The sequence below is a fragment of the Sciurus carolinensis genome, chromosome 9 (genome assembly GCF_902686445.1).
Source record: "Sciurus carolinensis chromosome 9, mSciCar1.2, whole genome shotgun sequence".
NCBI lineage: Eukaryota > Metazoa > Chordata > Mammalia > Rodentia > Sciuridae > Sciurus > Sciurus carolinensis.
The window spans coordinates 139,464,465-139,490,794 of record NC_062221.1 but is presented as its reverse complement, the minus strand read 5'-3'; the positions used below and the strand labels follow the sequence as shown (position 1 = coordinate 139,490,794).

The 26,330-nt window shown below is 46.6% G+C and overlaps 1 protein-coding gene and 1 non-coding gene across 4 annotated transcripts in view; one reads left to right on the top strand and one right to left on the bottom strand.

Annotated features, from left to right (window-relative positions):
- Window positions 1-25,510, bottom strand: part of Trappc10 (trafficking protein particle complex subunit 10) — a 76,095-nt gene extending 50,585 nt beyond the window's left edge. Inside the window, exons 1-4 of one of the 3 annotated variants that reach the window (XM_047563207.1) lie at window positions 25,301-25,410; window positions 21,491-21,686; window positions 8,532-8,613; window positions 5,150-5,285 (exon numbers count right to left, since the gene is read on the bottom strand). In XM_047563207.1, coding sequence (XP_047419163.1) covers window positions 5,150-5,285; window positions 8,532-8,613; window positions 21,491-21,665 — 393 coding nt within the window. In that variant the 5' untranslated portion in view covers window positions 21,666-21,686; window positions 25,301-25,410. Of the gene's footprint in view, window positions 1-5,149; window positions 5,310-8,531; window positions 8,614-21,490; window positions 21,687-25,300 lie in introns of all 3 variants that reach the window. The other 2 variants (XM_047563208.1, XM_047563209.1) reach the window with 2 other exon arrangements.
- Window positions 1,675-1,747, top strand: Trnaa-agc (transfer RNA alanine (anticodon AGC)). The gene has a single exon. It is a non-coding gene; the product is annotated as a tRNA-Ala (tRNA).
- Window positions 25,511-26,330: the final 820 nt, after the last annotated feature.

The following is a 26,330-nucleotide window of genomic DNA, read 5'->3' as shown; positions in this document are numbered from 1 at the left end:
CCCCCGGCTCGCTCCTGGTCCGTGGCAGCAGGTAAGCTGCCTCAGCCACTGGCACAAGTCTCTCTGTTCTTCTGTGAGACCCTCAGGTGCCCCCACCCCAGTCAGCCCCCACCAAGTGCTGGGCTGGAGGTATCTGCACTAGGAGGAGCCGCTGCACCCTGAGGGGACATCAAAGCAGTCCTCAGTGCCAGTGTTCAGGAACTCTTCAGAGGAGACCTTCCAAAAGAGAGGGCAAGGCAGAGGAAGACCAGTGTTCCAAACACTCCTCAGGAGAATCTGCTGCCTCTACATCGCTGTCACTCCTCACTCAGTATGTTTAGGAAACCAAGTTGAGGCAGGGAGGTGACAGGTTCCTCAAGAAAACAACATGAACACTGGAAGAGCCATGATCAGGGAAGGGCAACATGTCAGGACAGGAGACGATGGGGCAGTAGTATAGGGCAGGCACCAAGGCCTACATGGATGAGGGAGCCTTCGCAGGAGGAACCTCCCCAGTGGTCAGAGCTCAGCTGTGAGGAGAGTGCCCAGGAGGTAGTAGAGGGAAGCATGGCCAAGATGTGGGACTCCAAGCGACATGATGAATGATTTGGGGGGCTGACACAAGGTGTCAGAGACCAAGAAAGGCAAAGAGGGCATCCCTGCTAAAGATGACCACAGATCACGTGAGGTATGCTGGGGGTAGGGTCCAGCATGGGGTCAGCCAAGTGTCAGGCTGGGGCCCCTCCTGCAGGGACCAGAACAGCAGAGACAGGAGGAAGGTTAATCAGAGGATTACTCAAACAGGCAAACACTCAGAGGAGAACATGTGCCAGGCTCTCCCATGGGAGACAGGAGCTGCAATAGTGGGAAGAAGCGAGGGTTAGCCTAAGTGTTGACTGAACTGAGGGCACACAAGTGCATGTGCACAGACAGCAAAGGAAACGTGCTCACCTAGTGTGCGCACGTGGGCACAGCACGCTCTCCAGCTGTACCGGCTGAGAGCACGCCTCGCTCCAGATCTGGGTTTCCTGACACCATTTTCCAGTGAGCAGACCCAGGGTTCCTCAGAGAGCAGCTGACCCCAGCGGGAGACAACGAGAAAGGGTGAGCCTGCAAGTGCTCGAAGAGTAAGTGTACTTCAAAAGCTCAAGGAATCAAGACAGGGACAACCGAGTGTCCAAATAAATAAGGACTGTAACAGAAGACCCTCCAGGGCAAACCAGGAGAGCACACACAGTACCAATCAGGAAGCGGGACTCCTGCTTTAGCCACAGGAAGAGAGGGCCAGATACACACGGACATGACACAACCCAAACAAGAACAAGGAAACAGAGGCACGAGTCAACAGCTTTCAACACCCTGGCAGTAAAGGACGGTGGCTCCTGAGAGATGAGAAACAGGCAGGAGCCATCCAAGTGTCCCAGATGGGTACCATGGGCACCCCAGGCATAAGGAGGGAACACCAAGCCACACAGGGAGCAGACCTGGCAGACAGCTGTTCAACACTGCAGGCTGAAGACAGAGCAACATCCTCAGATACACACAGAGTGTCCACCAAACTCATCGTTGTTTTTGTCACAGAGAAAAATTAAGTGCCATAAAGCAGAAACACCCTGAGAACACTTCTGATCACAAGGCAAGAAAACTAGAAATTTTTAAATGAAAATTTTTTAAAAAATTTATCTTCTGGGGGTTGGGGATATAGCTCAGTTGGTAGAGTGCTTGCCTAGCATGCACAAGGCCCTGGGTTCAATACCCAGCACCACCAAAAAAAAAAAAATTATCTTCTTCTAGAAACTAAAAGCTTTCTATTAAACAACTACTGGGTGAAATGAGAAATACAAACAAAAGAGATCATTTCTGAAAAATAAGTATAAAACCCTATAATATATTTAAACTAGTAATTAAAGAACACTCATGACTTTAAAGATTGATAATAATCAAAACTTAAGAATGAAAATAAACACATTCCAAACTCAAAAGAACTAGTAAAAGAACAAAGTAAACCACAAGAAAACATAAAGAAGGAAATAACATAAATGAAAAGCAGAAATTAATGAGGTATAAACAAACTAACAGTAAATCAGATTAATAAGTAAAAATTCTGGCTTTAAAAAAAAATCAACAAACTACTTTAAGGAAGGGAGAAAGAAAGAGAAAGAGAGAGAGAGAGAGAGAGAGAGAGAGAGAGAGAGAGAGAGAATACAAACAGAAGAAATAACAGGGAAACCGGGTCACATTCTCAAAGTCAAGAGACTACTGTTTTTGCCACCTCAGTAAAAATAAACCTTCACTGAAATGCATAACTTCTAAGGAAAATAATAACTTATTAAAATGAATAAAGGGCTGAAACAGACCAATTTTCATGGAAGGGATCCAGAAAGTTACTAAGGAAACAACTATAAAAAGGTGCAGACCCAGCCAGCTTGGCAGGATCCCAGCACATCCTAAAGATCAGGGTGCTCCAATATGACATGCTGTTCAGAAACAGAAAACAAGGCGAAACTTCCAGATTCCACTCAAGAATCGAGTACAACTCTGACACCTGCACCTCATAAAGACAACACAAAACAAAAGCCACAGACCAACCACCTGTGAGCACAGACTGCAGAGTCTTAAATAAAATGCAAGCACACTCCAAAGTCATGTTAAGAAAATAAGATGCTGGCCAAGTGGGACTCACCCAGGGATGCAGGCCTAGTTCCATAGAAGAAACCCACAAATACAATTCAGGATACCAGAAGATGCCCGAGGGACATCAGGGTCGTCTCCTCGGAGTCTGATAAACCTTTAACAAATTTCAACTTGTATTCCTAGTAAAAACTCTTGAGAAAATGAGAATGGATGGCCACATGAGCACATTCCTCCGTCTTACAGCCTGCGTCCAGTGCTGGGAAATGCTACAGGCATTACCACAGAGATCAGGATCAAGGCAGAGACACCCACCATCTCCTCTGCTATTTGATAAGGACAGATCAGAGATAAAATTCCAGCCACAACAACTGAAAAAGTAAACTTTCTCCCTCCGCATGTGACATGACAGGACACCTGGAAAGGCCCAGACTTCGGAGCCTAGAGAATCAATGGTAAAACTAATTCACACAGAGAATCAGCAGGGTTACTTAATACAGAAACAAATCAACAGCCTTCACGTACACAAAAAATAACTAGACAATACAGTGGGAGCAAAAGCCCCATTTACAATAGCATCAACGAAGTCGTATAATTTTAACAAGAAAATACAGCAAGTGTACAACACAAAAGCAGGCCTGCACAGAGGGAAGAGTCCTGTTCCTGGTTAGGAGGCCCCAACATCAGCAAGACGCTTGCTCTGCACACGGTTACTTATAAACTTAACAGGGTCCCAATAAAACATCACCATCAAACCCACGAGAGCAGCTAGGCAAATGCGGGAAGGATGAGCCTGGGGAGGAGGAGCTGAGCCAGACAGAACGCTCTCTGCAGACGCACTCTCAGTCTAGAGAAGCACAAGCTGCACGAAAGCCTGAGCTCCTGGGGTTTGTTTCAGTCATGGCACATGTAGCGGTTCTGAGATCACCTTTCGCATACTGTAGGAAGAGGGGAACAGTCGTACGTTGATGCTGTTGAGAGTGGATGTAAATGTGGAAAAGGTACAGCAAGAGCCTATCGGAGGGGAGGCTACACCTGGAGGCACTGCTATCAACTCACGATCTGTTAAGACACTGCCTGCTCAGCTCTATCTACTGAGAGGCCGGAGACAAAACAACATTCCCACAGCCAAGAGCACACCTGCTGCCCAAGGATGAGGACTTCAAAGACAGAGTCATGTCCAACACATTGGCAAAAGCTACAAGAACCTAGAATATCTTGTTACGTGTAAAAGGTAGAAAGTGCTCAAAAGGACACGGAGTCAGCTAAAGTGGCTTCTCACTGGCCAAATCTGGAGCAGCCTGGGCATCAGATAAGTACAGGAAAGGGTCCATAACCTCTGAATAAATGGACATCCACTGGGCCTTCCTCAGGGTAGAGGACGGGCTGGCAAATGCTCACAACTCTTAGTAAAGAACGACTCAGGAAAGAATCGCCACTGGAGGCCAGATCTAAGCATGGGAAGGATAGACAGGTGCAGGACACTGAAGACTTGGGGGTGGCTCCCCAGGGACAGCTTACTAGTCATCAAGGGAACAGAGCAACCGAACTAGGAAGAAATCGGACAACTCTGGGCAAGTGATCAACTCTGACATTACGTATGAGGAGTCAAGAAGAGAAGGGTTTGGCCAGCAGGCCAGGAGGGCCTCTGCTTACCAGGCCTCTGGCTGCATCTGGAGCCTGGACTGTGGTAGGGTTTCCTCCAACTGCAGTACAAGGCCCTCAGTAAGCCAACACGGTACGTGCACGACACGTTTTATGTCAAACACTTGCTTTGCTCCTGGAATTTTGATAGGTGCCAGGCAGAGGGGTTCAAGTGATTGTCCTCAGTAAAAATGCTGAGTGGCCAGTGATCTTCCCCAGTATGCAGTGTCTCACACACACTAGCACACTCGTTGCCCGTGTGTGACTCTGCTGGGAAGAGGCACGTGGGGTGAAGTGCAGGGGAAACCAGGCACAGGTCTCTAGAGTCCAACTCAACAAAAACAAAGAAATACTTCTACAGCTCTGCCTGCAGGCTAAAAGGTCCCAACGGTGGTGACTTATGTGCCTTGTATGCTGCTAAATGCTTTGTCGTATTAGGAGTCCACAGAGCAAGAAAGGACCCAGAATTATGTCTGGGTCATAAATACACAGCTGCAAAACATCCAGGTTCTGGAATGCTCCCTGGACAGTGAAGGAGGACACGGCCACACAGCCAAGCAGATGAGATGGCAATGGTAACCAAGGACAGGATGGGGTGGAGGGTCACAAAAGGGGCACTGATGTAAGAATTAAACACAGCTCAAACTGAGTAAACCTGGTGGCCACAAGGTACCACAAGACCACATGGGACATGGAATCCAGGAACTAAGATGTACTTGGGGTCCCCAGGGTGCTATGCACTGGCCAGAAGCAAAAACACACAATGACATGGTCACACATTTGGCAGAGGAATGAAGACAAGAGAGCACAGTCCAAAGGCAACCTGAAAGACCAAGATGGATAAGTTTACAGGCCCAGACCCCAGCTTCAAACCTCTCCCGGAACCAACACTTACGCAGCATTCTGTCCAATAGATATGAAGGAAGGGGAACGTGAGCAGGGCTTTGTTTCCTTCCTTGGGCAACAGTTCCTCTTTGAATTGAACAAAGTTCGATTCTAGGTGGATCATCTTCGGAGCCCGGCCGTAGGACCTACAAACGATTTTTTAAAAGTAACTGAGGAAAAAACCCAACAAGGATCAGCAGAAAAGAAAGGGGACAGCAATACAACAATAAATAATTCAATCATATCTGAGTTCAGAAGCAAATATATTATGACCCATGACTACTATTCATTAGTTTCTTTCTGTTGCATATGGATTTCCAGTTTTCCCAGCACCATTTGTTGAACAGGCTGTCTTTTCTCCATTGCATATTTTTGGCACCTGTGTCTAGTATGAGCAAAATGTATTTATTTGGCTTTGTGTCCGTGACCTCTATTCTGTACCATTGATCTACCTAGAAGCCTGCTCTTAAAATGCTAGGTTTCACGCTGCATTTTAAATGCAGTTAGAGACTACACTTCTGGCTCTTCCTCCCTTCTCTCTAGTCTACTGGCTCCATGTGTGTTTTCACTTCAACTGTGTGACATCTGGGGATTACTACAGTATCCTGGTCTGCTTCTGGGACACTCCTGGCTAGTCTGCCAGTCTCCCCTCCCTTCTGTCCAGACTCGCCCACTGAATGGGTCCAGTTCTAGTTGCCCTCTCCGCTCCCCTGCCTGCTCAGCAATGGCCATGGTCTTCTGAGTTCAGTCTCCAGCTCCCTCACTTGCCCTTCAGCTAGACAGCTGTTCTGTACATCTGATAAAGTTTGTTTCAATTCTTTCATTTCTGAGATCTTATCAATTTCTACTTTCTCTATCAAAGTTATATGTATTAATACATACAGTATTAAGAAGCTTCTGGCACACACGCGTGCACACACCCACACACACACACACCCTACAACAAGAGCTACCTGCCCTGCCCTCCTCTGCCTCCCTTCGGTCTGAGTTTCCTAGAGCTGCTGTAACAAATTATCATAGACCTGGGGCTTCAAACAACTTTAGCTTACTGTCTCACACTTCAAGAGGCCAGAAATTCAAAACTAGTCAGCAGGGCTAGCTCCCTGAGTCTTTGTGGGAGGTTTCTCACCCGCTTCCCATTTCCCGTGGATGCATCCCTCTAACTCCACCCCCACCCCACCACCTCCATGCATCTCTGTCTTCTTCCTTTCTGTCTCTTATAAAGACACTTGCTGGATTTGGGGTCCACTCTAGCCCAGGATGATCTCACAGTAAGAGTCTTACCTTACTTACACCTGCAAAGACATTCCAAGTAAGATCCCATTCTGATGCTTCGGGTGGACATACCTCACCTACAACTCCTGAGTTTGATGGGTACCCCCATTAGTCTTTCCCAGGTCACTAGTTTTCCAAGATAAACTCTCTACTTTCTTGCCCAGGAGCACAGTCTGGCTGTAGACCTCTTGGCCCTGGGCTGGCCTGTTTGGAACTTAGCCTCCTGGTCTTAGCCTTCTGCAGGGCCTCACATCCACGGGTCAGAGCCTCTCTGTCCACTGAAGGCCCTTCATACTCCTGTAGCGGCAAGGCAAAATTCATCGCTTCACTGCATATATGGGGTGGGCTCCTGGGTCTAAGTGCTCCTCATCCACACCTTGGCCAGCCCACTTTCCAGTCTGGGCCTCGCCCTTGCCTGCCAAAGCTCTGCACTTGGTCATGTGTTATGAACACAGGCTGGGGCTCAACTGTTCTGGCTTTTCTTTCCCGACCTTCCCATCTTCATCCTTCTCCCACAGATATGTCCACATTTCTCAGCTGCTATTGTCTCCTCTCTCTGTCTGCTATGGTCTGAACATGTCTACCACAGTTCATGTGTTGCTAGTCCACAATGCAAGTGTTAAGAGGTGGGACCCTTAGCAAGAGATTAGGGCAGGAGGCCTCTGCCTGAGGAATGGACAGCACCATTTTCTGGCAGTAGTTTCATTACTGCAGGTGTGGGTTCTTTATACAAGAAGAGTTTGGCCCCCTGCCGCTCCATCTTCCCTGTGGGATGTCTTCCACTACATTATCACACAGTAAAAGGCCCTCAGCAGATGCCACCTCTTGATCTCAGACTTTCCAGCCTCCAGAACCATGAACCAAATGACTTCCTGTTTGCTGTGAAAGATGCAGCCTGTGGTGTTCCTCCAGCAGTACAAAAGGGGCCAAGGCACCACCCTTGTGTGTGTCTGCTTTTGCAGTCCTTGGCTCTCACTCAGTAGGCTTTCAGGAAGGTGCAGAAATGAACAACATACACAATCTATGCAGCTTCTCCATTCAGTTTTCTTTTCCTCATTATCTCTATCTTGCTTTTCAAACACCCTTTTCTTCTTACATCTTTCTGAGTGTTCGATAACACATGCTTATTTGAAATCCTGCGCAATTACTCCACTTCTTTAGGCACTAAGTTCCACACTGGCTGGACTATTCTCTCCCTCTGTAATTGGCCTCCTGGCATGTGACACGAGTTTTCTCTAAGGGCACCCTCTCTCACTTTGCACTACTACTATTGATGCAACAGCAGCAACTGGGGCTTGCTAATACTAAAACTCCATCGCCAGACACAGAAATCAAACTACATGCATGAGGGCCTGGGCAAGTCACCCCAGAGAGCTCTTCACATTAATAGGACAAAAAAAGGGTCAAAAAGAATACCAAAAGAGTCAGGATGACATGGACATGGGGAACAAGAGGAGGCTCAGGATGCACCCTGGTTAATAAGATTACCTGTACTGACATGTAAAAGTCCAAACACTTCCACCAAAAATATCTCACCAGAAAGAATTCCCAGCCAATGACTGGACAAGTCCCTAGACAACCATTGCCTGTGTGCACACAGAGAGCAACAGGGACAGAGGACCTGGTCACTCTCCTATTTTCCTTCTAATTTCTAAGTAACATCTTTTCATACAGCTTCTTGTCCTTAAGAACAGTGCCCAGGTGCCCAGGTGAGAGGCTCTGGTAGCACAGTGACCAGTACGGCGTGCACGGCCATGTCTTCTGCCTGCAGGCAGCTGCAAGGGCATATGTCTCCTCAGTCAGTGGCCTGTGCCTTCGAGACACCATGATTCACCACAAGTCATTCCTACAGAGACCAGGGTCATCTGTTTTCTCATTGAGAATCGCCCTGGGCTAGGGTGCAGTTAGAAAGCACGGTACTTGCCCCACACACTCAAGGCCGAAGCACCTCAAAGACTACAAACAGAGTCACCCACTGCCTTCAACAGGAAGATCTGCAGATCGCGGGAGCCCGCCATTCTTCACACTTCACAATAGAGGCTTTAACTGGTGCTGCTTCACTTGCTCACACAAAAGCCCAGAAACTGCAGGCTGCAGCCAGAACCCAGACACCATACCTTCTCCATTCCATTGGTTCTCTGGGAAGCTGCTGGGAAAGTGTCGGATAAATAGAGGTAAACAGATTCTGATCTCCAGCACCTACAATGGAATAAAGAGAAATTCAGTTATGGTACTTTTAGTAGGTTAATGTAGACAAAACATGCTTTTAAAAAAGTGGTACTGTTGGATATTTTTTTCAGTAAGATGACATCACAAAACAAGATTGTATTGTGCCTTTAAATGACTAATCTCAAGAAAACCCAGCACTTGACACATACAGCTGAACTTAACCTCTCAACACCTCCATGAGATGCCCAGGATTTTCCACAGGAGTCGGAGGACCAGGAAGGTGAGAGGCCTGCCAGAGGCCACGAAATCAGAAGCGGAACATTGAAGCTGCTCCGCTCCCCACCCCTGTGCTCTCCAAACACTGCCTTCTCAACTGCAGAAAAGCCAGAAAACTCCACACAGAAACGGAAGCACTAGGGGGTGAACATGGATTTTCTTCTTCCAAGTAACTCCAGTCAACGCCAGTAGGAGCTAAAATGCACACATTTTATGTGAGGCACCTGCCAGGCAGCCTCTCGTCTAGTCCTGGCCAGGATCTCCCGGGAGGAACGCACAACCCACAGCCAGGAAAGCTACGTTGGAGAGGTGACCGTGTCAGGGCACAGAGCCAGTTCACGGCAGGTATGGTTACAACCCAGGTGTCTGACTTCACACTGCACTCTCAGCTGATCCTTCGGCCCTTTCATCCTAGCTTCAACAGAACCGAAAAATCCATTTAGTTCTCAAGAAATGATGGCATGACATTTTAATAGATGCTAAAACTGTTATACTCAGAGGATCCTCTTCAAGCAAAACCATTTTCCTAACTGCTTCTATACTGATCTAAAGAAGTCATTAGAATTGATATGGGCCATTAACACATTTGCTTATTTTGCTATCATGAACACCAAAAAAAAAAAAAAAAAAAAAAAAAACTCTTAAAAAAACATATGGCAATACCAAGTACTGAAGAAAGGTCATTTCTTTTTCTTATTATTTGTTCCTTTTAGTTATACACGACAGTAGACTATATTCTGACGTACTACATGTACATGGAGTACGTCTTCCCAGTCTTGTGGTTGTACACGATGTGGAGTTACACTGGTCATGTATTCACATGTGAGCATAGGGAAATGTCCAGTTCATTCCACTGTCGAGAAAGGTCATTTCTCTGTAGATGAGTAGCAGCGGTTGGGGTTGCACTCGGAACCTGACTGCCCAGTCCCTGTCCCCCTTCACCACTGGTCAGCTGCCTAAAAGTCATGAGCTAGCCACACCATCAAAAGACAAGACATATCTGTGTCTTTTCACAATGTCAGAATTTACTGAATAAAAACAAATTCACAAGATAAGCCCATTTTATCCACTTCACTGAACTGGGTACTCTTGACTTCACTTGATAATGGTGACCCTTGTCACAAGGTCTTTATTCCATTCTGATCTTAACTATTATCATCAATAACACTCAAGTCACACATCACACTTCATGTGATGATAAACAGGTCACAGAAAGGTTGAGAAAGGGCTAAGACAGTCACAGGATTTAAAGACCTTACCAAAAGCAAAGGCCAAGAGCTAATACAGATGCAGAGAATCACTGCAGGTGACCAGAAGGTCAAAGAATCCAACTCCCAGGGAAAGGATCTAGAGGGCAGCATTGAGGTGTCACCTTAAGTGGGCTGCACGGCTGTAGGGGAAACCAGGCTGAGCTGAAACCTGGGACAGGCATCCTGAAGAGTGGCCATGTGATGATCCATGTCTGCCACGCCAGTGTGGGGCACCCTCCTCATATAACTGATAAATTTGTGTGTCTGATATGATTTGATATGCCACCTACCCATGTGGTCCTATTTAACAAGTTCACAGATGGTAATTTCTTATTGGCATGAATAAGTCAATGACCAGTTTGTGCCTTGTGACCTGTACAAACAAGGTGTAACTAAAGTTTCTACCTGGACACTTGTACTCAAAAATGCAATAACGTGGCAAATTGCTGCTTTATAACACAGAGTCACTTGGGGCAGGCACAGTCTGAAAGTCACCATCCTGTATACCATGGAGTCACTCAGGGAAGACACAGCCTGCTCTCTCCACAGTGAGCTTGGAAATTTAGTGCCTCAGGGATCAGATGTAAAGAAGAAAATAAAAACAGCTCTCCAACAAGGCCTCAGTGACAGTAAACAGTGAATGTGCATATGTAACCTAGAGCAGTCCTTAAAAGAGTTCCTGCTACTATATTTTTGTGGAGATAAAAATAATTTTTATATTTTAACTTAGCACTTTTCATCTTGTTCATTTATTTGGCAGTCATCTCAGAAATCAACACATTAAGAAAATCTTTAGCACCAGAGTGCAGCTCAATGGTAGAGCACTTGCCTATCATGCCGGGGCCATGAGTTCAATCGCCAGCACCACAAAACCAAACAAACATAAACAAAAAAATCTTCTGTCAGCTTCAAGTTTATCTTTGCCAATTTCTATTGCCTCATTAAAAGGCTTCAATAAATATGTTAAGAATTATTACTCTTCACTAGGTGGAAATTAAGCCAACTACATGGAAGCTTTCTCCTCTTTTACTTGGTTTTCTGTATAACACCTCTCTCTCTCTCTCTCTCTCTCTCTCTCTCTTTCTCCTCTTTTACTTGGTTTTCTGTATAACACCTCTCTCTCTCTCTCTCTCTCTCTCTCTCTCTCTCTCTCTTTCTCCTCTTTTACTTGGTTTTCTGTATAACACCTCTCTCTTTCTCTCTCTCTCTCTCTCTCTCACACACACATACACACACACACACACACACACACACACACACACACACAGTCCCTGCAATGCAGTGTCACATAAAGACACAAGGAACATGCATGCAGAGTCAAAGATGAACTCCCTCTGACAACCCTCACAAGCTGACCACATAGTAAAGAAAGGGTGGGCTACAGTTAGTCTACAACAGAACCTGTACAGAGGTAGGAATAGTAAGTGTTCCACATCTGGAGGCTCTTGGTCAGGAGTTGGGTGAGCACCTGTTTGGAACTCAGAGGTTTTAAAAGGCAGTGTGGTGGTGGGACCAGAGCTAGGACCTACCAGTAAGGCTCCTCCAAGAACAAAAAGCCAAAGGAAATACACGATCTATCTAACATGTTAGACAGAAAACTCTGTAGGAACAGCTACTCTTCAAGCATGCTGTTGAGAGCAAGCTGCAGTCCAGCTGAGGCATGACCTTGAACTTAGAAACTGTTATGGAGGACATGTCTTCAAGGCCAAGCGTGCTTGCCCAGAAACCACACACCCATTAACTGCTCCCCATCAACTTTTGGGAAGATAGAGTTTCATATGAAAAAAAAAAAAAAAAAAAAAAAAAAAAAAACCCTCCAAAGTCACTAACTAGGAAGTTGTCTCAGCCTGCTCAATAGTGTGTAGTGGATTTGCTATAATTCATGTCTAATGTTAATGCCATCATGAAAATTAATCTTTCAAACCAAGGAGCTCTTTCATGGGGAAAACTTACATCAAATGCCTAACTGTGGAGCAGGGAACCCCCACACCAGTATCCTCCTGAACTATGTGCATGAAGGGCTTTCATATTTGGGGATGGGGTGGGGAGCAAAGAAAAACAACTGAAAAAAGGATACAGGTTCCATAAGCAGAAAGCAAGGCTGAGTCACCCTTATTTCTTGCACTGACACTGCCCCCCTTCACTGGAAGGCTCATATGGGAGAAAAAAAGTAAGTCAGCCCTGCACTGTTTAAAGAACACCAAGTTTAAGAAGCCATTCACAGCCAGTGAGATGGGGACCTTCTTTCCTTGGATACCTGCTGTTGCAGATCCCAGCCTCGGGTCTGCTGAGATGCCATGGTGTTACATCACACAGGTGAACCTGCCCTGCTGTCACTGGCGTTAGTTAGGCCCACCCCACCTGGCCTTCCAGCAGGTCCTCCTCCAGATCCTCAGCTCTGCAGACACACGCACACACTGTCTTCTCTCTTCCTCCCTCTGCTCTTCTCTCCCAGCTCCCTGTCTGTGTAACAATCAACCCTTCAGCAGGGGTGATCGAAGAGAGAACAGTTCAGTACCTGTTCATGCTATGGGGATCTGCAGAAAAGGAACTACAACAGACACATAAAGACTAGACAAAGATATAAAGTACCAGTCAGATGCAGTGGCACATGCTTGTAATCCCAGTGGCTCAGGAGGATCTGAAAGAGGAGGATCTCAAGTTCAAAGCCAGCCTCAGCAAAAGTGAGGTACTAAGCTACTCAGTGAGACCCTGTCTCTAAATAAAATACAAAATAGGATTGGGGATGTGGCTTGGACTTGAGTTCAATCCCCAGGACAAAAAAGATATAAAGTCCCAAAATCCAAAGTCCTTATTTATTTATTTATTTATTTAGGTATAGGGGACTTCACTTAAAATTGAAAAATTTCAAAAGAAAAGACTGGATAATGTATCTGAACAGAAGCACACTGAAGAACCAGTATCTAACCGTTTACATGCGTCCACACAAAAGAAAACAGGAGCACTATAGCAGATGGAAGGAGTTCTGCCACTAAAGCAGCCTTGCCTGTCCCAGCTATGTCCCACTATGGGCTATGGACAGATACATTTTCAAACCACTTTCCCAAATTTCCCTTTGCCTCCTTGCAGTTTCCTAACAAGACAGCCATTAAAAAGGGGAATTTGCCAAGTTAGCAAAATAATCTGAACGTTTACCACAGACCACAACCCTCTTGTCGGGCTCTATCCCAAGGCATGCTGGAAGGCAGCTGCCAGCACAGGTTGTATGACTCAGGACATTTAAAACAGCGAAATGAAAAACAACTCAAGTTCACCAATGGAGACTAGCAAGCAGTACATACCACAGAATGCACACTACACAACTGTGAAAAGAAGTGAGAAAGTCCTCCACACGCCACCAGCGCACAGTGCAGCCCTGGACATGCTGAGGAAAGAAAGCAAGGGGTGCAGACAGGCAGAGGCAGGTGCTTCCTGAGAGGGAAGCACAATTAAGTCTGCTCATGTTTCTATTTGTTTTAGATGTAAGGATGAACCATAAGAAACAGTAATGGAACACCTAGGTAAGAGAGGTGCTGGGATGAAGAGGACACAGCACACAGCCTACCTTAACACATACCAGAGACTGGTTCCAGGAGCCCAGCACACAGACAAGCCTGGTCACTCAAGTCCCTCCTACAAAATGGTGCCATGCTTGCATAGAAGCTGAGGGCACCTCCCAAAAGTGTCCTGACTTACACCTGATACAACTCTCTGTAAATAGTTGTCCTATATTGTTTCGAGAACAATGGCAAGAAAAAGTCTGTACATGCTGTTTCAGATGCAATTTTTTTTTTCTTAATGTTTCCAATCCATAGTTGGTTGAATTCAGGGAGGCCAGACCTACTGATATGGAAGGTATGACCAGATTTCTCTAACAATACCTCATTTCGTAGACTTGATTTTGGAAGTAAATATTCTATATAATTATAAAACAAAATTTAATTTTTAAAAAGTTTTCCAAAAAAAATCAGGAAAAATAAAACAAATTAACTTAAACCTATATACTTGTCAATATGGCCACACAGAGAGGAACCAAGACAGTGGCTTTAAAATCACGGTAATCTGACCATTCATCCCTAGTGTCACACATCTTAATGCCACAGAGAACTGCTAAGTCAATGTCGAACCTGGGTACCCAAGTCCTACTGCTGTGGGCAGTCAGTGCTACCATCCAGCAGTGCAACACTGGACAAGGCACTCGAGTGTAACACTCCATGCAGTGGCTGGATGCAGATCCCCTGCAGCTGTAGCACAGTCAATATCTGGCTTTGGTCACAAACTGGTCAGGCCCTGCCCAGCCTTGCTCATGCAGAACTCCAGGCATCTAACAAGTACTCCAGAGGATTCCAGCACAGCTCGAGCTTGAGAACCTCCACTCACCCCAAGTCCCTCAAGAATTGAGATTTTTCAGTGCACAAGAAAATATAGAAGGCAGAGAAGTTAATTAAAACCCCAGTCTTAGATTTTAATTGAAAATACCACTTTTCCCTAAAAGGAACCAGGGTTCCTTGCACAATCGGTGGACTGTGGACTTGGGCAGGAAACATACAAAGTGAGCTGGGCAACTTGCCATGTCAGACAGTGAAGAAAGAGCCTCTGAACCCAGCTTGGAAGAGGCCCCCCTGGCCAAAGATGCAACAATGTGCACACAATGAGGCAGCAACCACAACAGCTTCAAGCATACTGAGCATATTTGTGATGCTTTAAAAAAGCCACCTAGGGGCTGGGGATGTGGCTCTGTGGCTCTGTGGTAGAGTGCTTGCCTCATAAGTGTGAGGCACTGGGTTCGATCCTCGGCATCACATAAAAAATTAAACAAAACAAAGTTATTGGGTCCATCTACAACAAAATATTCAAAAAAAAAAAAAAGCCATACAATCACCACTGCAGAGTGCTAGTGAACCAACTCACTTTGAGAAGTCCCATAAAGGGGAACGGTGAGGCATACAGCACCATGACACTACTGGGTGAGAAAACATTATAAGCATGCACGTATACACGCATACACATACACACACACACATACACACACACACTTTCCATAGCAAGATTCCAATCACTAAGTGAAAAGAAATGTCAAAATTACAATACTACCATTTGGCAACTTTTAAGTACAGAGTGGAAAAACAATCAGACCATATGCACCTGCTGAGGGAAAACACACCACCACTGAACAGTGCTGCAGAACCAAAAGAAACCTAGCAGCAGCAGGGCAGGCTGAGACAAGTTGGGCTATAGCACAGCACATGGCAAGCCACAGGAAGGAGCAAGAGAATTGATTGATTTAAAACCTGTATCTGAACACTAATATCAACAGATGGGTCATTTAAACATTGAATATTTCATATTAAGAAATTATTTTAGGTATGATAAAGATTGGTAGTTATATCTTTACTTATCTTTATAGACACGTATTAAGTTCAACTCTCATAACAAAGTCATAGGCAGGTGGGTTCAACAACAGAAATGTCCTGTCTGGTGAGGCCTGCCCCTGGCTTGCAGATGATCACCTTCTCACTGCATCCTCACTGTGGCTTTCCTGGGCGGTAGGGGTGGGAGACTCAGGACTTCTCTTCCTCTTCTTTTAAGGCCACCAATCCTACCATGAAGGGCTCCCACTCTCTAGCCTAATCTATCCCTAATTACTTCCCAAAGGTCCCACCTCCTAAATACCATCACAGTGGAAGCTAGGGTCTCCACCACACAGGACTGGGAGGGGACGCAAACATTTAGGACACAGCACATACATTTATCATATACATTTATATTATGTCTGAGATTTGCTCCAAAATAATACAGAATGAGGCAGGGAGTGGGCAACGCCCTGGACACTGGCTAGGTAAACTCCTTCACACTACTCTGTCCCCTTGGACAGACTGCTAGGTTCGACAACAGAAAGTGTGAAATGTTTTAACCCCATCACCCTCATTCTAGTCTTTCTTCTTTGTTCCTTGGCGCTATCCCCTAACTTAGGAGGCAGTTTATTATTCTTGTACAACACCCATCTCCTCCTGCTAGGAGAGCTCTATGAGGGTTGGACCTTTACTCACAGGTAAAGCCCCACCAAGCACCCACAATAGTGCCTGGCGTGGAACAGGGGCTCAGTACAATTTCCAGTGGTGAAAACACCTCAGCACTCATGTGACACACCAGACAACCCAGGACCCCACAGGACAGGACAACCTATAGCAGGAGTAATGGCAAGTTTTCAGACTCCAACCTGCACTTTGGAATTAGTAAGACGACTAAAAATTTCTAGTGTATGATTGAGTTCTTAGAATGCTCAAAGAAATTTTAAAAGTGACATTTTCTATTTTATTTAACTCTGTGGAAAAGGCTCTCTCTGAGGGATAGTTTTAGGGACAGACCTCCCTGTGCTGTGTGGACAGATGGGGTCTGACTTCCCTGAGCACTTGGTGAGCCCATGCTGCAGGAAGAGCCAAACATCTTGAAACTGGCCTTTGTGGTGCTACTAAACACTGACAACCAACGCCACCCACAGCACAACTGGCCTTCAGTTCTTTGACTTCAAAATAACCTCAGACAGCCCTCCCATCATTAAACTTGATGTTTAAAAGCTTATTTTTTTATCATCTCAATTTTTTCAGAAGCTTATTGACTGATCCAGGTGAACTAAAATGTCCACAAATGGTGTGCTCCAGCTTTAGTCAAAATTCCCACCCAACTGTGTTATCATCAGTTCTAAGGCTCTGCTGAAACTCTGACTCTGAAATGTATGCAATGACCTAAATGTTAACTGTGCTCAGCTGAAAATAGGAAAATTTCCAAACATACAAAGCTCTCAGGTGAAACTAAGGTCTAAATCTGAGTCAGTTTCTTCATTATTTCCCTATGCACATTTTTTTAAATTCACAAACGAGGCCTGAAATAATATTGAGAAATGAAATATAATGTGACACATATAAAGCTGATCAAAGGCATCTATTCCCTAGGGAAAAAGTAAGGGAAGAAGAGTGCAGAGGGGTTGGCATCCTCCTAAGAAGAGATGACTTCCACCCAGGGCAAACACCCAGAAGAAGCCAAAGCCCCAAGGCCAGGAACATGTGCCCTCGGTCAAGCGGTCGGGAAGGACAAATTCACAGAGGAATAAGAAACATGTAACACTGACAACTGGTGAATGCTAGCCAATGAGCCCTCGGCAGGAGATGTGGACGCTATGGCAGCGGAGGTTGAACAGTCAACCCCAAAGCACCTCACCCTCAGAGCTGTGTCCACGTGTCCTTATTAGGAGAAAAGATCTGTTGAGATGTAATTAAGTCCAGGGTGATCATCCCAGATTACATAGAGACGCATACTGTCTTAGGTCCTAAATCTGATGACAAGTGACAAGTATAAGAGGAAGAAAAAACACAAGGTGAAATAAACAGGGAGAGGAGGTGGCCATGAGAAGATGGAGTGACACGGTCACGGGTCAGGGACACCATGGGCTGCTGGGAACCCCAAGAGGTACAGAGGCTTCTTCCGCCTTGCCTTCAGTCGTCCACCTCTGGGATGGGGCCGACGGGCAGTAGATTTCCGTGGTTTAAGTCACCGACTTGTACTTTTTTATGACACAAGCAGTATAAATACAGGAGAACGTGCATGCTCTCTCGAGTGCCCTTCCGGTTCACCCGCACATGTTTCTGCTATATCATAAACATTAAGGAAAGCACAAATGAATGGGTAATCCAGAATTCAGGGGGTGTCAAACTACTAACAAATATGCAAGAAGAGCATCATTGACCGAAGACACATACACACTAATGTAACCATGATAACCTTGGACTGGACAAAGAGGTGTTTTAGTTTTGGTTTTAGTTTAGTTTTTTTTTTTTTTTTTGGAGGTCAGCACTGAAGACTGAACCTGAACCCAGGGGTAATTTTCCACTGAGTTACATCTCCAGCCCTTTTTATTTTTTGAGACAGGGTCTTGCTAAGTTGCTGAGGGTCTCACTAAGTGGTCAAGGCTGGTCTCAAACTTGCAATATTCCTGCCTCAGCCTCCTGAGTCATTGGGTCACAGGCATCACCAATCCTGGCCAAAGAAATTTTATATATGATACGAAAAGTATAATCTGTAAGAGAAATTAGACTTCATCAAAATTTAAGTAGGGGGCTGGGGAGATAGCTCAGTCGGTAGAGTTCTTGCCTTGCAAGCACAAGGCCCTGGGTTCGATACCCAGCACCCAAAAAAACAAAAAAAAATTTAAATAGTTTGCGCTTCAAAAGACACCATTAAGAAAATGAAAGGGCAAACCAAAACCTGGGAGAAAATATCTTCAAATCATCTTAGAAAAAGGACATTTATCCAGAAAATTAAATGAACTTTTCTAAGTCAATAATAATGCAATTAAAAGATGGGCAAAAGACTTGAATAAACATTTCACTGAAGAAGATACTGCATTTAGGGAAACACAAATTAAAACTAAAAGCAGATGCTACTTCATACTCAGAAGATGATGACAGCAACAACAACAACAAAAAGACACCTTATCAGTGAGGGTGCGGGAAAACCAGAATCTTCATGAAACTGCAGTGGGAACGTTAGCAGGATAGCCGCCTTGGAAAGTACCTGACAGTTTCCTAAAAAGTTAAACATAAGCTTGTCATGTGACACAGCTATTCTCACCTAAGAACCTTCCATGAAAAATGGAAACACAGGTGCACACAAAGCATGCCAGCAAACACTCATGGCAGCATTGTTTACAAGGCATCAACTGGTGAGGAGACAACCAAGCTGTGGAACACAGGAGGACACTCTTCAGCAAAAACAGAAGGAGTGCTACTAGCAGTACACAGGGTGCACCAAACACTGCGGCATGAAAGCAGCCAGATGCCAAGACTGCACACAGAACACAACGTCTAGAAAACAAACCTGCAGACACAGCGAGTACGCAAGGGTGGCCGCAGCTGGGGCCGAGCAGGGATGAACTGCTGGCATCTACATTTGGGGATAAGAGAAGCTGAATTCTCATGATGATTACAGAACTCTAAAAACTCACCAACAGAACTGTACAATTACAGTATGTAGATTAAAGTTCAATAAAGTTGTTAAAACTATGACTTTTTTCCTACCAAAAAATAGTTGTTGTTTTTTTTCCCAGTAACCCATCAGCCTGGCAAAAAAGATGCATTCTACCCAGTGTGCTGGAGTCTAACTTGGGTATAGTTTTTCACAGGATCACTTAGAAGGAGGTTTCACAAGTTGAACATCTCACCTTTTGATCCAGCAACTCCACTTCTAGATTCCATACTTGATAATAAAGATGCACTGATGTTCTCCTGGTGCATTTGTAAGGTTTCAAGTTCAGTTTTGTAGAGTAAGTACATCTTTGTCCAAGACCTCCTCCACCCACCAGGTGACCTCTCCTTAATGACGCATCAGAAGCTCCTCCTGGGACCCAAGAGTGCCTTGGTTTGGTCACACAGTTACATTTTACTGACTTGAGGTAAAAAAGCATATCCAAACACAGCTCCCAAGACCTTTCAAACCTGCTCTCTAGCCAGGTACGGTGACTCACACCTGTAATCCCAGCAGCTCAGGAAGCTGAGGCAGAAAGATCGTGAGTTCAAAGCCAGCCCCAGCAACAGCAAGGCGCTAAGCAACTCAGTGAGCCCCTGTCTCTAAATAAAATACAAAATAGGGCTGGGGATGTGGTTCAGTGGTTACACGACCCTGAGTTCAATCCCCAGCACCATCTATCTCTGTTTCTTTTACTGAATTAATGTGTTCCTCAGTTCAAAATGTCCAGAGAATGTGCCTGTGTCAAAAAGCTAAGGGCATACAGTTTACCTAGAACAAGTCAGAGATTCAGATTCAAACTCTCCAAGCATTTTCTACACAGCTCTGTTTGTACTTAATAATTTTATGGCATGGCAGCAAAAGCTTCTGTCTTATGGAATTACTGATGACACACAGCAGGGTTTTCCCTTGGAGAAATGCTCACTTACTCACTTATTTACTCAAGAAATATTTACTCAGCACCTGCCTGTGCCAAGCTCCGTGCAAGATGCCAGAATACAGCAGTGGCCAAACGGACAATGTCCCTGCAGTCATGAGCCTCACACCAGCCGGGGTTGGGGTGGAGACACAAAGAACAGAGAAAAACAGCACTGACGTCAAGGAGTGCTGGGCCAAGAAGGGGCAAAATCAATGGGACCCCATCTAAGTGATGTATGGGAGGTAGTCGGCACAGACCTAAGGTTTGGTCACACTGAGCAGATACCAAAGGGCGGGCAGGAGCCACCATATCCCAGGAACTCAGGAGAAGAGAAGGCAGAGAAACAATGACAAAGGCCAGAGGCCAGTGCAGGTTGCAGGGGACCCAGGCACAGACAGGAAGCCAGCAATGGGGGTTAGGGGGCCTGTGTACCAAGGGGTCCTTGAAGGTTATTCTTTTTGTTTTTTGTTTTTGCTTCTTTGTGCTAGGGATAGAACCCTGGGCCCTGTGAATGTTGGTAAGAGCTCTACCAGCATACCACTGGTAAACCCCGGGTATACCCCCGTGCTATGCAGGTTAAGAAGGTGGTGAGCCACTGGCGGGGCTAAGCAGAGAACTCAAATGCTGTGACTTCTTGGAAGGAGACCAGATGGAACAGGGAGGTCAGCAGAGAGGCCAGCTCGGAGGCCACTGCAGTGGTCCTGGGAAGATGAAAGTGCGAAAGACTGGGGGAGCCACAGCAAAGGCAGGGAGGAATGGCCTGATTTTAGATCTAATTCAAAAATAAATTACACTTGCAAGCCACTGAGTGTCAGCTATAAGAGGGATAGAAAAGGATTCATGAACAACTCCAAGTCATCTACCTGTAACTTAAAATCAGACATTCTCTAAGGTCAAAGAACTGTGAACAGGCTTACAGTTCACGTGAAGAGCAGACACAGACAAGATGTGACCAGGGTAGAGATAGGACAGCAGAAGGAAAGGTGGGACAGAGGATGCCAGAAACAGGAAGCTGGCAATTAGGGACCTGGTGTCCCCACCCTCCTGTCTGCAGATGGGCAGAAAGCCAGGATAAGAGTGGGCCCCAGAGATCCACCTGTATCCCGTGAGATCACACACACTAAATCACCTCATTCCATTAACTGTCAAAGAACTTTCCTGTACAAAAACTCCAGTGCAGCTGTTAGGATATAGTACTTAATGAATGTAATCCTTAGGTATCCCTTTTAACCTAAGGGTGCCCTGAAAAACTCACTGGACACCCAAGGCATATGAGCAGACCCCTCAAGGATCTCTTCTGAGCAGCTGACTTCCTGAAAACTGACTACATCCCAGCCACTCTCCCCAGAGCTTCACACATGCTTGGTCTTTTAATCCAGTCAACCTAACTGTCATTTCACAGATGAGGTCTACAGAGATCAAGTACGGCCAAGGTCACTACCTGAAGACGCAATTGCTTCCAACCAGCCTCGAGCGGAACGCCACACCTGCAGAGCAAGATGAACATGTCTGGTGATGCCTTTACTCCTGCCTCCAAACACACTAGAGAGCAGCACAGGATTCGGAGGAGGAGGACTGCTTCTCCACTTCTCAATCACTGGTTTGCTAAAACGCATGATTTCAACATGGACCAAAACCTACGTGTATATTTATCAATTAAGAAAAAAAAAGTTAAAGTTACTTTGCTGGTAATGGTGACAGTGCTTAAATCCCAAACACCACACCTCCACCTCCAGACCTAGAGGAAAATTACAATGTTCAAATGCAAAAAGGTTAACTAATGTGCAGGGGAAACCCACACTTCAACCAGGTACACGGATTTACATTTCTGCTGCCTTTCTTCCCCTTTCAAAGTGGAAAGATTTGGAACATCATCTCTGGTACCCCAAAAACAGAGATTCGGAAAAAGGAAACAGGCAATGTAAGATGTAACCAGCAAAAAGAGATCATCTGAATGGAGAAGACTATTATTTTTTAGATATTATATAACTCCAAGTTGACAGCATGTGCCATCTTAGGCACGGTGCCAAACAGTGAACAAAGAAAAGTCACAAATCAGTGGAAGGACATTGACTTTGTCCACGGAATGAGATGGCTGGAGAAAGAACAGGTCTTTCCTAGCAGGTTCTGGGTCAGAAACCTAAGTCTTTATTCTGAAATACAGTTGACCCTGTGGTTGGGGTGGGGTGGGGCAATCTAAGCTAAAATTTAAATTTAGATCAAATGAAACAAACTGGATTTGTTCAGTTTCATTAAGCATCCTCATGATTAATAAATTATACAATAGGTATTCAAACTGCTATGATTAGGTGATTCATCACCCAACCCCACTGCAGAAAATTTCAGATGCATTCTTCAGTATTTACAAGCTCTAACTAGTCTTAGTGCAAAGCAGATCCCCTCCCGAGGTAGTCCCTTTTCACCAGAGCCCATTAGGCAAAAGGTTAAGAATCTTTTAATGATGGATTAAAATCTATTAAAACTTTCAGGCAAAACAGTATTAAAATAATTCAGCAAGGTTTTCAAGTAACACTCTATTCTATTTACCCCTGTGTCTGGGGATTTTTCATACTTCTTATGCCCATGTATTTACCTAACAATGTTGGTACCCTATGTTCCTAAATTTACCTGAACCAGTTACTTTTCAAATACTTCTCAAAAAGGTAAGCATGATTCCTTTTCACTAAAGTAAAATGTTCTAATTCTATGGGGAAAAAATGATAATAAGCATAAACTGCTTTCATTTTAAAACAAATACAGACCACATTAAGAGTTCAGTGATTAGCTAAGTATTCAAGGAGACGTGAAGTAAGAACATTGCAAATAAGATGTAAATAGATGTTTTAAAGCAAAATGCTTCATACTTACAGAACTATGTACTTAATATTAAAAAGGCTGTGAACTGGCCCAAGTAGACTTCATCAGGCACTTCCCTGCTACCCTTGTCTGCACTCCTAAGCAAGCACAGCTGAAAACCAGAAGGACCAAGAAGAAATGAAGTGAAAACAGGACAAATGCTTATAGAGTTCCAGCTCAGACATGCAAAAATGTAATCTCAAGTGTGAACCATGAAGTCAGACTTTCTAAATGTTAAAAAAAACTTCACTGCCAGGTGCAGTGGTGCACTCCTATAGTCCCAGAAACTTGGAAGGCTGAGGCAGGAGGATTGCAAGGCACTAAGCAAACTGGTGACACACTGCCTACAAAGACAAAAACTTTTAAAAGGGCTGGGGACATGGCTCAGTGGTTAAGTGCACCTGAATTTAATCTCTGGTACCAAAAATAAACTAATTAAAACTTTACTTTCACAGAGATCTGTTTTACTTTCCAAATTAACTTTCTCTGAAAGTTTACTGAAACCACTTTCTTTTCTGAGATTCCAATGAATGAAAGTTGTCCCTTCTGAGACAGCAATTCTATCAGTACAACACTTTCTCATTCTGCTACTTCACACACAGAAAAAGTTCCAGTACAGCACATCCCAATAAGCTGAAGGAAAGGAAACTGCACCCCCAGCTGCCTGTCACACATGCCTGTACAAAACTAACCAATAAACTTCTCTCAAACACTCACTACAGAAAAACAAATTCTAGCCCTCAGATCTGGTAGAAACCAACAGAGCAGAGTAAGAGCACTCTCCACAGAGGGTATTTACACAATGCCTGTGGAAATTCTTCCCAAGCTAAGGGAAGGAAATACAATCAGGTATGTGGATGCCCCACCGGCAATAAATACTTATCCAGCATCCACACTGTGTGCAGCACTGCAGGAGAACATTTTTCATGATTTGGAAAACACTGAAACTGAACATGAACTGAGCACCGCTCATCTTCTCTGAGGAACTGGGAAACACCTAGGAGTGGCAGGGCCTCCAGACCAGTTCTGACACAACTATACACTCTGACCAAACATGCACAGTCCACGAAGACTTTCGGTTAATATTCTGGGGAGAAAAAAAGTTACTGCAGAACTATGCAAGACTCCCAACTTTAAATCAGAGAGTTCACCTCTCTAAGAAAACCCATTATGTAAAGATGAAGCAGCAAACGTAAACTTTATACAATTCCTCAGGGATTCAACAAGAAGAGCTTACAAGCAACATGCTCATTCATCAGAAGGGATAAAGAGAAAGGAGAAGCAGAAAGAGCAAAACGCTGGAGACCTACAGACTGTGGGCTCTGGCCTAAGTACAAAGCTCTGCAACATAAAGGAGTGCAGCTTCTTTCCAAAGCATAGAAAGCAACCTGGAAAAAGTTAACTGCACAATGTCATTAAAATTCAGAAAATACATACTGTCAACAGTCAAAAATCCTAATACTTTGTAGTCTGAAAGACCCCTCGGCAAGTCATCAAAATGTCAGTCAATATCTCAACACTTCCCATAAGTCCATTGTTTTTTAAAGTATTTATTTCTAACGTTATATTTTAAAATTAAAGGAGAACTTTTCCTTTAACAGAAAAACATTTCCTTTGTGTGTGCATTTAATGTAGGGGAAGAACCACATGCACACAGACAGCAGTCTAGCTGTTCTGAGCGTGGCCGGGCAAGCAAAGCAACTCCTCTGACCACCAGGCCTACGATCTCCTCTGAGAAGTGCCCAGCACCTGCCCAGGGGGCTGTGGGAAGCTCCAACGACACGGCTCACCAGCTCTGTCAAAGCTGGGCTCCACAGGTCACCTGCAACCTGGCTACCGGACACTCCCCCAGGAACCACAGGTGCTCTCACTCCCTCTGCGCCTGCAAGCGGGTGCCCCGGAGGGTGTCGGCGAGCAAGCAGACCCACCCACCCACTGGAAAGGCCCGCCCGGCCCGGGTCAGTGGGTCTGCCGGCAACGTGGGGCAGGATGGGCCGCGTGGGACTGGTCCGGGAGGGGGCTACCGGGGGCGACGGGGGTCGGCCGGGCCGCTGGGGCCGCCCCGGGGGACAGAAGGCTGGCCGGCCGGGGCGCTGGGGCCGCCCCGGGGGACGAGGCGCTGGCCGGCCGGGCCGCTGGGGCCGCACCCGGCTAGGCTGCACAAGGCTGGACAGCCGGTCCTGGCCGCGCCCGTGAGGGGCAGAGTGGCGGTCCCACCGCGGCCCGGGCGGGAGGCGTCCCGCGGGTCGGAGGTCGCCGGGGGCGGGAGGCCGCGCCGCCGCCGGCCACACCTCCAGGAAGCGGCGGGCCGGGCGGGCGCGGCCGACTGGGCCGGGGTGGCGGCGGGGCCCGAGTGGCCGGCGCCCGGCCGCGCCCCCCGCCCGCGCGCACTCACAGGTGACGATGGGCTTGTTCTCCATGGTGTAGATCACCGGCGGCAGCGGCTCCTCAGGGGCGTCCATGGGCGTCCGGCTCACCGGCCCGGCCGCCCGCGCCCCATGGGCCCCCGAGGCCGCGCCGGCCCGTCGCGCCCGCGCCCGAGCCGCGCCGCCGGCCCCGAGGCCGCTCCCGAGCCGGCCGTCCGCCGCGCCGCCCGCCGCCGCCGCCGGCCGCGTCCACTTCCGGCCTCGGCGCCGCCGCATGACCACTTCCGGGGCGCGCGGCTTAAAGGGGCGGGCCTTCCCGCCGCCGGCCCTCCGACGGAAAGGGCCCCCGGACGCGCGGCGCTCCGCTGGGGCGTCCCTGCCTCGCCTGCGCGCGCCCGCGCCCCGCGGCCGCTGCTCGCGCTCCCACCACCACGGCGGGCTCCGCTTGCGTGTCGCACGGGGCTACGAAGTAACATCGCTGCTACAAGACGGGACAAGAGTAACTGTCTTCCCGCCACGAAGACCTGCGGCCCGGGCCTCCGCAAGGCCCCCGGGAGGCCCGCTTCCCGCGGCCCCTTCCAGGCGTCCTGCTGGCCAGAACCGCCTTCCGAGTTCCTCCACGCTTTGCTCCCACCCGCGTCAGTGCTCATTCCCTGGCTCCGCGAACGTAGTGGAGGTCCCGTTGTGTCCCCACCTTCGCGCTCACCCCGCCACGCCGAGCCTTGCGTGGTGCGTGTTGGGAATGCCACAAAATAAAGCCTTGTGTGAGTCAAGCAGGTCTGCGGCAACCTTTGCGAATGGAGTGAATGTGGAGGAGGCTTGCAAACACACCGCCGGAGGTCGGTGTCCGGCGCCGCCTGCAATGCGGTAGCCTTAGGCAGCAGGCAGAGCCCCCGGCACACTGCCGGAGAGGCCTACGCAGGGTGGCCAGGGCAGCTACACATAGGATGAGACCCCTTGGGGCTTCTGGTGAAGCGGCTGAAAGTTGAAATGCCACAAAGACAATGCAGTCGAGCAGCTTAATGGAGCAGTGCTGCAAGAAAGACCTTCTCATGCCAT